The sequence below is a fragment of the Tinamus guttatus genome, unplaced genomic scaffold (assembly GCF_059628265.1).
Source record: "Tinamus guttatus ecotype Peru unplaced genomic scaffold, ASM5962826v1 Tinamus_guttatus_pri_ptg000111l, whole genome shotgun sequence".
Classification (NCBI taxonomy): domain Eukaryota; kingdom Metazoa; phylum Chordata; class Aves; order Tinamiformes; family Tinamidae; genus Tinamus; species Tinamus guttatus.
The window spans coordinates 89,046-102,045 of NW_028288645.1; the positions used below are offsets into that span (position 1 = coordinate 89,046).

The following is a 13,000-nucleotide window of genomic DNA, read 5'->3' on the forward strand; positions in this document are numbered from 1 at the left end:
GTAAATACATGATTATTCTACATAAAATGTTGCATTTTGGAACCTTGTCCCATGGGAGGCATTGTGCTTTGAGCTGCCCATTTCTAAAGTGACCCTGAAAAAAATAGCATCAGGATTCACTTTCCCAACTTAATACCATGCATAGCAAAATCACTGTGTGAAAATTGGCAGAAGTTTTTCCCCATTAGAAGCATCTGAAGGTTTTCCCAAGCATTATTATTTCATTGCCAATTACAAAGACAAAGCCATTTCTTTACTACAGAATAGTTGACACCAAATAGAAAATTTGAAGATTTGGTTTTACAGATTGTTTGACAAGATTTCTTAGATAAGTGAACCATACAGACAAGCTTTTAAAATAAAGTAAAATAAAAAACAGAGAAACTTGGCCTTTTAATTGTATTCAGAAACATGCTGCACCCACCTAGATAGTGTGTACATGTGTAAATGAAATTAATGATGTCACTTACTGAAGTCAGCAAAAAGGTTATGTTTGGTGCAAATGGACCTATATTAGGATCTATTCATACATCCACACTGCATATGTGTGCACATATGCACACAACCATGCACACTCCCAAACCCTCAAATCCAAATTTCAAATTAAAGAAAACAAAAACTCGCATGTTTTTTCTTCATATTGCTTGAGAGTACTAGGTTCTCGGTGCTATGTGTCATAGCTTTCAAAAGCCTTGTGAAAGTGCTGCTGCAGTACAGCATACTCAGGGATTTAAAATAAAACAAAAAAAATTCCACCCCCCAAAAGAACAAAAAACACCTGAACCATAACCCACTCCAAACCATTATTAGATGGGAACACTATATATCAATAGAAATACAGAAAATCATCATGTTTCTTCAGTAATATTCATATTTTTTTCCAGATAGTCTGTTTTATATAAAATCAAAAGTGGAGTGAGCAATATGGTATATTAAGGAAAAACAACCCTGCAGTGAACAGGGCCTTTGGCAGGATGCAGTGCTGTGTGTTGTAGAGGAAGGGAAATGTAGAGGCCACCCAATGCTGGGACAATATAGAACTCCTTCCAAGGGCTTAAGTGATCCTTAAGTGATCCTTGTGCATTGCACAGACTCTGTGTAGGCAGGACTTCTCTCTGAGAAGCCCTATGTCCTAGTTCCCACAACACAGTGCTTGACTTGCTGTTGCTTATGGAAGAAAAGCCAGGGCCAAATTTGCACAAACACTATTTTTCTCTGCTGTAACCACAGATGTTGTATAGTATGGCACAACAGAGCAACAAATGGCATCCCAAAATGGGCTGGACATGCTAAGAATATGGCCCACTGACATAGCACAAGTTTTCTTAATATGAAGAAAATTAGATCCAAATTAGAAAGAAAATAACCATAGATTTTCTTGAGAAATATTAAGTGAAGCATCAATTCTGATTACATATAATTTTCTTAGAGAAACATAAGGTACAAATTTACACCTAAAATTTCCAAAAGTAACGTCAGAAGAGTATTTTGGACTGCTACAAGTGTTAAATTGTTGCACACCTAACTGATTTCTAAATTTAAGCGCGGTAGTATGACTGTCATGCAAACACTTGTTGGAGCTTTCAATAGTAAAAGAAAGTTACTAGAAAACTAAATTCACATGGTCCCATTCTAAGACACCTGACTGGAGGAGAATGAGGAAGAGATAAAGACTAAAATTCTACTCAGAAAAAAAAAAATCTGAATAATTTTTTTTTTTAAGCAATGACCATCTTGATATAATAACATTGATTAAATCGTGTTTCCTGATACAAGTTTCAGTAAGAAAATACATCTACAGGAAAGCAAGAATAACCCACCAAAAAGGCACAAAATCCAAATAAAAACAAAAGCCTTAAAGCAACAGAAATGAAGGGATAATGTAAAAATTAAGAGATAATATAAAAATACTGGTGACTGGCAAATATCCTATTATTTCCAATAGCTTAATAAATACTGCATATTTTGTCTCATAACATATATTTCTAAAACAGAGCTATTATGAGAGAACTCCATGGGTCTGACTCTTTTGATTGTATGTGTACAAATACCTTTAATAGTAATGGGTTTTCACTTTGTACCTCAAGGGAAGAGTAAACTCTTATCTTCACTTAGTCAGAACTTTTTCAAGACTTCTCTGAACATTTTATCAGTTTGTAATATGTGAATTTACTCAGCATGGTTTCAGAAATTATTAACCATTTCAAGCCACCCACAGTCGAGAGTCCCAGAATTCTTAATAAGTTTGTGTTAGTGGGATTCACGCAGTTGTTTCCTTTAACAAAACTACAATTCTACAAGTCTTTGGTGCTGAATTATAAAAGTATTTGCTTTGATATTGCCTTAGTCCATAAACTTATGAAAATAAATCTGAAATGTTAATTATGACAGCCTGATGATATTTAAAACATAGGTTTTCCAGTCTTAATAAGCTCTACATTGCATCCAATTGTTCTGAGCAAAGGTGATATTTTTTCCACAACACTAATACAATAAAAAATCCTAGGTAATTCTTTAGAGAAACTTCCTTCATATGAAATGAAAATATCTCAACATGCTAACAAAAATTCTGCAACAGTAGGTCAAGATGTCATTTATTTACTATGAAGAGCAGATTAATTCTGAAATTCAAACTCTCCTCATAGCCAAATCTTCCTTTTTTTTTCTGCAGTCTTTATCACAAAAGGATATACAACTTTTCTTCTTCCAAATACAAAGACAATCAAGGCGGAAGTTCAAAATGTTTCATGAAGCAAACATAGCACGATACCATATTCTAAAGATGAAACAATATTGTTGGACTCATTGATAATTTGTAATATTCATATACTTTTATTCAATAAAGCAGCTTTGAAGCTTATCTGGCACTGCCCAACAAAATATTTAGTCAAAAAATAATGAACTTTTTAAACTTTGAGCTAGTAGCTCAATATTCTATACAAAGAAAATGGTAAAATATTTCATAGTTTTAATTCTCTTGCTGGCTTCCTGTACATTTCTTAAAAAAAAAATTATCATCAGGAAATATATTCTCAGGCAAAAGAAAGAAAGAAAAAGAAGGCAAGGAAAGAAGAATGAAAAACAAGCTTAACCTGTAGATATGCTTGAGACAAGACCAAAGCCGAAAGAAAATTCAGTATTGCATAGCACGGTCTAAGGATTCAGCTTTCGGCAAACCAACAAGGGGAGAGAGAAGCAGTTTGGTATTGATAGTTTCCATCAATGATAGCTAGTCATCCAATACTATTTACATTATTATATATTGTATGCCATTTAAAGTCCTGTTTTCTTCAGTCTTAAATATATTCTTAAAACAGGATTTTTAAACATCTAAACAAAACACTTCCTGGCACTTTGCTATTACAATTCCTCTGAACAATATATTGTAACTGGCGTCCTTTTAAAGTGTCTCTTAGAAACGAAAGTGCCATTCTGCTACATATCTTTCACCAGAATCCAAAAAATCCGCAATGCTGTGTGTCTGGATCCATCAAGTGCAGCAACACCAAATCCAAACCAGGTTGTGACCAAGAAATTCCAATAACTGGATCGCGAAGACCTCTGACACCTGTGGTCTGCAAAATCCAACATTCTAGCTGGTAAAGCTTCAGAAGTGGTCGTAAACAAGCACCATGGTTAAAGGCCTCTATGTCCCTGCAGGGAGATCAGGTTAGGATTTCTCTCTTGTGTTTTTCTTTTCTTAATTAAAAAAAAGCACTTCAGATTAGAAACATACATTCACAGCTTAATACTGTGATCTCTCCCACTGCAGTTGTGAAGAAAAGCTCTAGTCCCATCTGAAGACAGATAGCTTTGATACTGCAGCTCGAATTCTTGAGTAAGGCTGAAAGGAGCCTCCTTTCTCTAGAGGCCTCAATGTTGTCAAATCTTTTCTTTAGAAAAAACAGCCCAGAGTATTAACATCTTCATCGCCTCTGTTGTGCATATACTGGGTAGGCTAGCGTGACATTGAGAGAGTCATTGTGCTGCACAAGCGACGTGTGTTGATAATGTAGCACCAGTTCTTTGAGCGAGTTGTACAAGTTATATGGCTCTGCAAATCCATACCCAGTAGGTGTTTTGTTTATCACACAGTGCTTTACTTCTCCATCCACCCTAAAAAGGAAAACAAGAAGTAGGTTTTAGTTCAACAGTACAATCAAGATGAACTAGAAAATATGGTATTGGCAAAACATCTTCCAATGCTATTCACTGTATGTAATTTCTGTCTTGTATATTGGGATAATGGTAAAAGTCTAGGTTTAACCAAAATTCCCACATGATCTGTTAACTTTTAAAGACAGTAAGCAGACAGGACACTACAGATGAACATATAGGAGGTATTCCATGCTCTGATTCCCCTCCTTCTCCATGAGGCTCATCTGCAGGAGTGCCACAGGATGGAGCTATGTAGGAAGGGAGGAGCAGCAACAGGAAAGGGTGGTCTCAGGCAGAGTTTGGTATCTGCTTCTCAGCCCTAGATACAGTGGGGTCCCTGCATATGCCAGTTTACATCTGCCCCTCAGGTTGCATCATTCTCAAAGCAGGGTACGTACATGACAGAGCAAGCATAGCAGCCTTGTTTGCTACTCTCTCGAACAAGGAATGTTCCATCTCGCTTGCTCCGCAGCAGATTTTCAGCTTGGCTTCTATTGATATTTCCCACATTCCATGTTCTCTCATCATGATGGGGCAAGTCCTCATCATCTTCTACCATGGAGTATTGGCTGTTGAAATATGACAAAATACATTTACGAAATGTGTTACCAAGCAAAACCCAAGAGCAAACTAATTCCTCCTTCACACTACTTAAAAAAGTAAGTCAGTGGCTAGTAGCCTCCCTGGTAAATCAAGGGATGTAAATCATGTAATACTGCAACATTTCAACTGCTGAGTAAAAATAAAATGTAAGTTCTGGTCCTTGTTTCTTTTAAAAATACTCATGTAAATCTGAAGAAGGAAATAAAAGGATGCTGTTTTATCTTTCAGTATCTGCTGCAAGAACCTCAGTGCTTTTACTGTTGCTCGCTGTTTTGGTAAATAACAAGCCCAGTGAAATCAATTCCTCCTGAGTCAGCTTCGTTTACAAATCAGAATACTTGATCAGCAGTGAAAAATAATGCAGTATATCGACTACAGCTGCTGCTTGGGAAAGCTATGAGCAGCCATACAAGTAGACAGACTAATTACTCATAGGGGAGATGGCTGCATGAAAAGGGTGAAATGATACAGTAGTCTCTCTACTTATAACTAGATTATAAGAGCATATAATACAGATTTTTTTTTTTCTTCCAAAACAGTCACCAACTATAAAGATAATTCAAAGTTGAATAGACCCCTCCGAGCTAAAGACCACCATGAAAGAAGACATCTCCAAATTTGTTGTGTGAACAGCACTATTTTACAAGTGGAAACCGGTGGCTACATATTCTCCATTATATCACCTTTGATCTGTGCTAGAACTGCGTGAATGACATGGCTTCAAAACATCTCTGCCAGTTTTGTAACCTTACTTCTACCAAGGCAGTCACAGCACGATTTCCAGGATAACAGTAGGTGACTAAGTAAACCAAACCAAACTAAAACAGTCCACTAACATGGACAAGGCTAGGATGTAAGCCCACAAAACAGTCATTGTCAATATAGTCTTCTTGCTACACGTCACTCAGCCAGGCAGTGTAAAAAGCATAACAGGAAATTACATAAGTGACACTGTTGATATGGATTTTATGGATTTTTACTCACAAGATTCTTTTTTCATTTATTTATATATATATATATATATATATCTGTTCATTGCTTCTATGCTTAGTATTTTAAATCATAGAATCATAGAATGCTTAAGGTTGGAAGGGACCTCTAGAGATCATCTAGTCCAACCCTCCTGCACACGCAGGGTCACCTAGAGCACATGACACAGGACTGCGTCCAAGCGGGTTTGGAAGATCTCCAGAGAAGGAGACTCCACAAGCTCTCTGGGCAGCCTGTTCCAGTGCTCTGTCACCCTCACTGTTAAGAAATTTTTCCTTAAGCTCATGCAGAACTTTTGGTGCTTCAGTTTGTGGCCATTACCTCTAGTTCTGTCGGTGGCCATCCCTGAAAAGAGGCCAGCCCCATCCTCCTCACTGCCTCCCTTGAGGTACTTATAGACACTGATCAGGTCCCCTCTCAGCCTTCTCTTCTCCAGGCTGAACAGGCCCAGCTCCCTCAGCCTCTCCTCATAGGGCAGATGTTCCAGGCCCCTGATCATCCTTGTAGCCCTGCGCTGGACTCTCTCCAGCAGATCCACATCCCTCTTGTACTGGGGAGCCCAGAACTGGAAAGAGTGCTCCAGATGTGGCCTCACCAGGGCTGAGGGGCAGGATCCCCTCCCTCAACCTGCTGGAGACGCTCTTCTTAACGCACCCCAGGATCCCATTGGCCTTCTTGGCCACGAGAGCACACTGCTGCCTCATGATCAACTCGTCGTCCACCATGACACTCAGGTCTCTCTCTGCAGAGCTGCTCTCCAGAAGGTCAGTCCCCAGCCTGTACTGGTGTCTGGGGTTATTCCTCCCCAGGTGCAGAACCTTGCACTTGGCCTTGTTGAATTGCATGAGGTTTTTCACCGCCCAGTTGTCCAGTCTGTCCAGGTCCCTCTGGATGGCAGCGCAGCCCTCTGGGGTATCAGCTACTCCTCCCAGTTTCGTATCATCAGCAAACTTGCTGAGGGAGCACTCTGTGCCTTCATCCAGCTCATTGATGAATAAATTGAACAGGAGTGGACTGAGGACTGACCCCTGGGGGACACCGCTAGCTACAGGCCTCCAACTAGACTCTGCACTGCTGATCACCACCCTCTGAGCTCTGCCATCCAGCCAGTTCCTAATCCACCTCACTATCCACTTATCTATCCTACACTTCCGGAGCTTGCCCAGGAGGATGTTGTGAGGGACAATGTCAAAAGCCTTGGTGAAGTCAAGATAGACGACCCACTCCTCTCCCCTCATCTATCCAGCCGGTCATTCCATCATAGAAGGCTATCAGGTTAGTCAATCAAGATTTCCACTTGGTGAATTCTTGCTGACTACTCTTGAGCACCTTCTTGTCCTCCACGTGCCTGGAGACAACAGCCAGCATGAGCCGTTCCATCACTTTTCCGGGGGACGGAGGTGAGGCTCACTGGCCTGTAGTTGCCTAGGTCCTCCTTCTTGCCTTTTTTGAAGGCTGGCGTGACATTGGCCTTCTTCCAGTCCTCCGGCACCTCCCCCTTTCTCCAGGATCTTTCAAAGATGATGGAGAGTGGCTTAGCTAAGACATCCACCAGCTCATGCAGAACTCTGGGGTGCATCCCATCAGGGCCCATGGATTTGTGGGTATCGAGTTTCCTTAGGTGCTCTCTGACCCAATCTTCCTCTACCCAGGGCGAGTCTTCCTCTCTCCAGGCTTCTTCTCTTGTCCCTAGGGCCTGGGACTCTAAAGGGCTGCCCTTGGTAAACACCGAAGCAATGAAGGCATTCAGCAACTCTGCTTTTTCTGTGTTATTTGTAACCAGGGTACCCATCCCATTCACCAGCGGACCCACGTTTTCCCTGATCTTCCTTTTGCTGTTCATATATTTGAAGAAGCTTTTCTTGTTATTTTTAACACCCCTTGCCAGATTGCGTTCCAGACGTGCCTTAGCTTTCCTTGTCGCATCTCTGCATTCCCTGACTACATTCCTGTATTTCTCCCAGGGGGCCTGTCCTTTTTTCCACATTCTGTATACCGCCACCTTCTGCTTGAGCATAGCCACAAGCTCCTTGCTCATCCACGCAGGTCTCCTGCCCCCTCTGCCTGACTTCTTACACACAGGGATGCACTGTTGCTGGGCGTGGAGGAAGTGCCGCTTGAAAACTAACCAGCTCTCTTGGGCCCCCCTTCCTTCTAGAGCTCTAGCCCAGGAGATTCTTCTGAGGCGGTCTCTGAAGAGGCCAAAGTTGGCCCTCCTGAAGTCCATGGGTGCAAGGCTACTTACAGCCCTGCCTCCTCCTCGTTGCATCCTGAACTCCACCAACTCATGGTCACTGCAGCCAAGGCTAACCCCCACCTTCACTTCTCCTACAAGTCTCTCTCCCTATTTGTTAGCACGAGGTCCAGTAGCCCACCTCTCCTCATCGGCTCCTCCACAACCTACGTCAAAAAGTTATCATCAATGCACTGCAGAAACCTCCAGGACTGTTTGTGCCTGGCTGTGTTGTCCTTCCAGTTGATGTCAGGGTGGTTGAAGTCCCCCATGAGAACCAGGGCCTGTGACTGTGAGGCAACATCCAGCTGGCTATAGAAGGCCTCATCAACTTCCTCATCCTGGTCAGGTGGCCTGTAGCAGACACCCACCACAGTGTCTCCCACATTAGCCTGCCCTTTAACCCTTACCCACTCAATTCACTCATCATCCACCCCCAGGTTGAGCTCCATGCATTCCAGTTGCTCTCTCACATAAAGAGCAACTCCACCACCTCGCCTTCCCAGCCTGTCCTTCCTAAAGAGCACATAGCCTTCCATGGCAGCGCTCCAGTCGTGCGAGCTATCCCACCACGTCTCTGTGATTCCAATGAGATCATGACCCTGGGACCACACACAGATCTCCAGTTCGTCCTGCTTATTCCCCATGCTTCGCGCATTGGCGTACAGGCATTTCAGGGAAGTAACTGAGCTTGCAGGTTCCCCAGGAAGGGTGAAAGAGGACCCTCTATAATCATTTCCTATCCTTACTTCCCTACTACCATACTCCCGCTGGACACCATGTGACCTTGGCTGTGTGGTAATGATCGCCGTGTCTGTGTGACACTCCCCTTCCCCCTTCTTGCCTAGTTTAAAGCCCTCCTAACCAGGTTGGCAAAGAGACATGTGCCGCTCTTGCTGAGATGGTTCCCATCATTCCCCACTAGCTGGTGGTCATCAAACAAAGTCCCATAGTCATAGAAACCAAAACCCTGTTGCCAAGCCCAGCGAGCTGTTAATCTGCCATATCTGCCTTCTCCTTCTTGAATCCATTCCCTTCGTTGGTAGGATAAACTGTGACATTGGTTTACATTCTCACCAACTGGATGCCTTTCACCCAGGAATTAAATGATACCTATTCAGTGGCCAAGCCCACGTCAAAAACATAAATGAAACTGAATTGCTCAAATGACATAATACTGTCTTGCTACTACTTCTCAGAAAAATTAACCAAACCATAAAGCAGAGAAGAATCACTCTTCAACAAACACATTTTATCATCTCTGATACCATGGTGATATACTACTTTGGTACCACTATACTGGATGGCTCCCTGGTACTAATATTTGAGCTTTGGAAAGAGCCTACCTATGCCTGAGACATGAATGCTTACCCTTCCATGTAACATCCCTCCAAGATACTAACACCTTATGACATTTACTTTACTGGTAAGAATAAAGACACTGGCTAGGTTCCAGTGCTTTGCTATTTTGCTGTATAGATGCCTGATTATGTACCTCTCTGAACAATGGCACTAGAGGATGAGATAAGAGTCCCTTCTAATGCTTGCATTATGGAGGCTGCCATGTGTTAAGTGTACACTGCCAGTGGATAACTAGGCTTGAGATTTCCTCTTTGTGGTCTTGGAATTAAATATGCTTTATCTCATTATTATATAAGATGAATTGAAATACCAGGAATATTTAAATCTTTTAATACTCACTCTTCTGTATTTTCATTGCCCAGCCATTCATTAAGCTTCTTCTGCCGAACACCTTTTTGAGTCAGCCACCTAGACAAAAATCACACAAAGAAGTTGTTATTCAGAGAAGTCAGATGCTAATAAAAACAAACTTAAAATACATTTTTATTAATTCATAATGATACTTACATTAAATACTGGTCTCTTGTTTTCCTCAGCTGTATCAGGTCTGGTTTAATGCTGTTCATACGCTTGTCTATCTCTCTATATTCAGCTGCTTGCTTCTTCAAATCCTCTTCTAATCTGTGCCGGCTGTCCACAATTTCACTTATTCGAGACTTCAATTTTTCATAGTTGTGCATAATTCTGAATGGCATAATTTGGTAGGTTATACTCTCATGACTTATTCACAACTTAATCTACTATTTTCTTATGTAGATATTTAAGAGAATAGATTATTTCTCTAGATGTAGGTGCACATTGAGCAAACTCACTTCTACCCTACTTGAGGCTTGCTTAGCTTACAACTGAACTGTATACTTGCCAATGTACTATAATTTTAGGTAGATCTGTACTTCATACTGTTTCTTTCCTAAAAAGCATACAATTTGAAGTACAAATACAAATACTGACCTTTGTATTTCCTTCTCATTTCCTTCACGTTTAAATTTTTCAATGTATTCCTTACTGTATCTTTCTTGTGTCTGGCACTGCTCTTCAAATATTTTTATTGTTTCATTAAATGCTTCAATAGCTGTTCTTTTCATTTGAATTTCCTGAAAATAAAATAATTGTTATTACAGTTCTTATCAAACAGAAGGGATAATTTATTGGTTTGTATCACTGAAGAGAGACTTTAGTATGTTTTAACAGAATGGCTTAAATCCCTTTACTAAGAATGCATTCTGTCTGCAAAGCCTTACAAAAAATAGAAAACGGGCCTGTGCAAACTGCTAACACCATGAGGCTTTCCAAGAAAGGCAAACTGCTAGACAAAGGCCTAGTTTCAATATTTGTTTTGTATAAATAAGTTTTATTTGTGAGAATTGGAAGTTTATGGCACTGCACTTTGCCCTTTCTAACAACTAATGTTCTTGGAAGTATAGCTGCATTCTAAGATGTAGCACTGAACAAATCTCCAGATTTAATCTATTCCATCCTCCTGCACCTACACAGCTAGATGATATCCAAGTCTTTAAGGCAACTTTCAGGTTGCTTGAATACCTAGACCTTGCTTTGGTTATTTTTAGGCATATTTCCTCTATATTGTAGGAAGCTGTCTTGATCCTTAGGCTGTAAAACAGCACCAACAGCACTAATCCCATTGGCATTTCAAGACCCGGTTAAAATGAAAGAAGCATAGAGCCACCTTTTCAATCCTGCACTATATCTACACATCACCTCTCCACTCTGCATAGATGAAGCCAGCTCCTTCAAAAACTAATAATAAAACTAATAATAAAACACAAAGTTCCCTTACAAATATGTCTTGAAAATCTGCGCTTGACCTGATGAGGTCAGTGTGCAGAAGTGCTGCTAACCAAGGGAGTTCTGAGCTTGCTCTGGATGCAGGTGTTGGGCTTAACCATGGGGTCAGGTTGCAGGTGGTGATGGTTTAACCATGAGTAAGCAATTCCATTATACAGAGCAAGCACATCAAGTATGTTTCCTCTTTTAGGCAATGGTAGTGGTGGAGGAAGGGAGCAGGAGGAGGTGGCTGTCAGAGATGGCAGGATGGATTTATAGCAATATTCTTCTAAAACCACAGAAGACAACCTCCACTTTCTGTCTGGTTTCAAATGTAGCTCACCTGAGATGTTCTTGTATAGTCTTCATAGAGTCTGTCATATTCTCGGCTTTTTTCTTGGAACTGGGTATTATATTCATGTAATTTCTTTCCCACTGCTTCAATGCTATCCTCTTTTACTACTTGATCCTGGGAGGATGGGAAGAAGGAAATATATCCAGTAAAGAAACAATTACACTGCAAAGATTTGCAGGATAATGCCGCTTAAAAATGCCCAAATATTTTGCATTGAAGAGGTGGTATCTCATCAATATGGAGATACCACATACTATATGCATACAATATGCAAATTAGAAATAAAATTAATGACAAAAAAGTGCATTGCAAATGCACAGCTTTGTACTAAAAATTATATAATTCATTGTTAATGAGTGATATATTTATTAGCATAATGACTTTATTTCTTGTATATACAATATGTAAAGTTTTAATTATCTATTTGCAATTTACGGCTTTTTTTTTTTGAATCTAGCTTTATATTCTTTTTTTTCAAATATCAACAGGCGTGAGGTTCTTCATAATCAGTGACACCTCAGATTGTAATAACTTCTCTGTATTTAAGTGGAACACAAAGAAAATAAACCAAATTACCTGCTGGTACTTAGATACTGGATACAGTAATTTTACATCCAGTTTAGGATTATACTGGGCTAGAGATTCATTCCGGTAGTGGTTTATTAGCTCGACCACAGAGTTGAAAGTTAAGGGGTCAGAAAAGCCGTATTTCCCATCTCGGTGAAATATTTTGATCAATTTGTTGTTTCCTCCTTTCCTGCAAATGAAGTTTGTTGAAAATTCAGGCATAATTCAAATACTATTGCCTAAAGAACATGCATTTTCATATTTAGTATTTCATGTATACTGTTAGGTGTTACCAATCTAGTGTAGCTATCATACCTTAGTGTAAGGGTATAGTCCCCATGCATTTTGGTTGAAGCATCTCGTACCAAAAAGGTACCATCAGCAGTATCTCGAAGCTTCTCATTTACTTCTTCCCTAAAATGAAATCAAAAGCAGTCAATGATTTCAGCTACTTCTCACTCATTTCTTCTCTCACTGTGCTCTAATTTCTTCTGCTTTAAAAGAACTATTTTTAAGAGCCTTCCTGATCTCCATATGACCACAGCTTCTTAATAGCTTATATAATATTACTAGTGAACAAATCGAATATAAAAATGGTATCTTCAATATCCTCTGACTGTTGGAACAAAATAATATTAATGCAAAAGTCTTTCTGCTTGTTCATACAAGCCCAGGCAATTGGAGAAGCTGGTCTAATGTACCTATATATAGCACAGTTAAAAATGTTGTTAATATATGGCACTTGCTAGTCTGGTTTATTATTAACTATTGTGCCTGGATTTGAGGGTCTCGATGAAAGAAAAGAAGAAAATACTCATTTCTTAGTGTTGTCCTCTCATTTCACATAGCTGTCTTGCAATAATACAACAAGCACCAAATAATTGTACATATTACATTCTAACTGACTGCCAGTAACCTTTTAGTCATGTGTGGCAGAAAAACAGCTG

General features: G+C 40.1%; 1 protein-coding gene across 1 annotated transcript; it reads right to left on the reverse strand.

Annotated features, from left to right (window-relative positions):
* Positions 1-3,047: 3,047 nt before the first annotated feature.
* Positions 3,048-12,520, reverse strand: LOC104574945 (phosphatidylinositol 3-kinase regulatory subunit alpha). The gene is made up of 8 exons (XM_088521015.1): positions 12,369-12,520; positions 12,063-12,243; positions 11,475-11,600; positions 10,298-10,440; positions 9,854-10,030; positions 9,686-9,754; positions 4,557-4,727; positions 3,048-4,116 (listed from the first exon to the last, which is right to left on the reverse strand). The coding sequence occupies exons 1-8, from the start codon at positions 12,395-12,397 to the stop codon at positions 3,927-3,929; spliced, it is 1,086 nt and encodes a 361-aa protein (XP_088377141.1). The 5' UTR covers positions 12,398-12,520; the 3' UTR covers positions 3,048-3,926.
* Positions 12,521-13,000: the final 480 nt, after the last annotated feature.

What these genes read in the sequence shown, in the direction of transcription:
- LOC104574945 (XM_088521015.1), bottom strand. Translation starts at nt 12,397, where the DNA reads ATGCATGGGGACTATACCCTTACACTAAG. An exon ending in CAGTATCTAAGTACCAGCAG is followed by an intron (nt 11,601 to 12,062) that starts GTAATTTGGTTT and finishes CCATCCTCCCAG; the next exon opens with GATCAAGTAGTAAAAGAGGA. An exon ending in TGCTATGCTTGCTCTGTCAT is followed by an intron (nt 4,117 to 4,556) that starts GTACGTACCCTG and finishes TTTCCTTTTTAG; the next exon opens with GGTGGATGGAGAAGTAAAGC.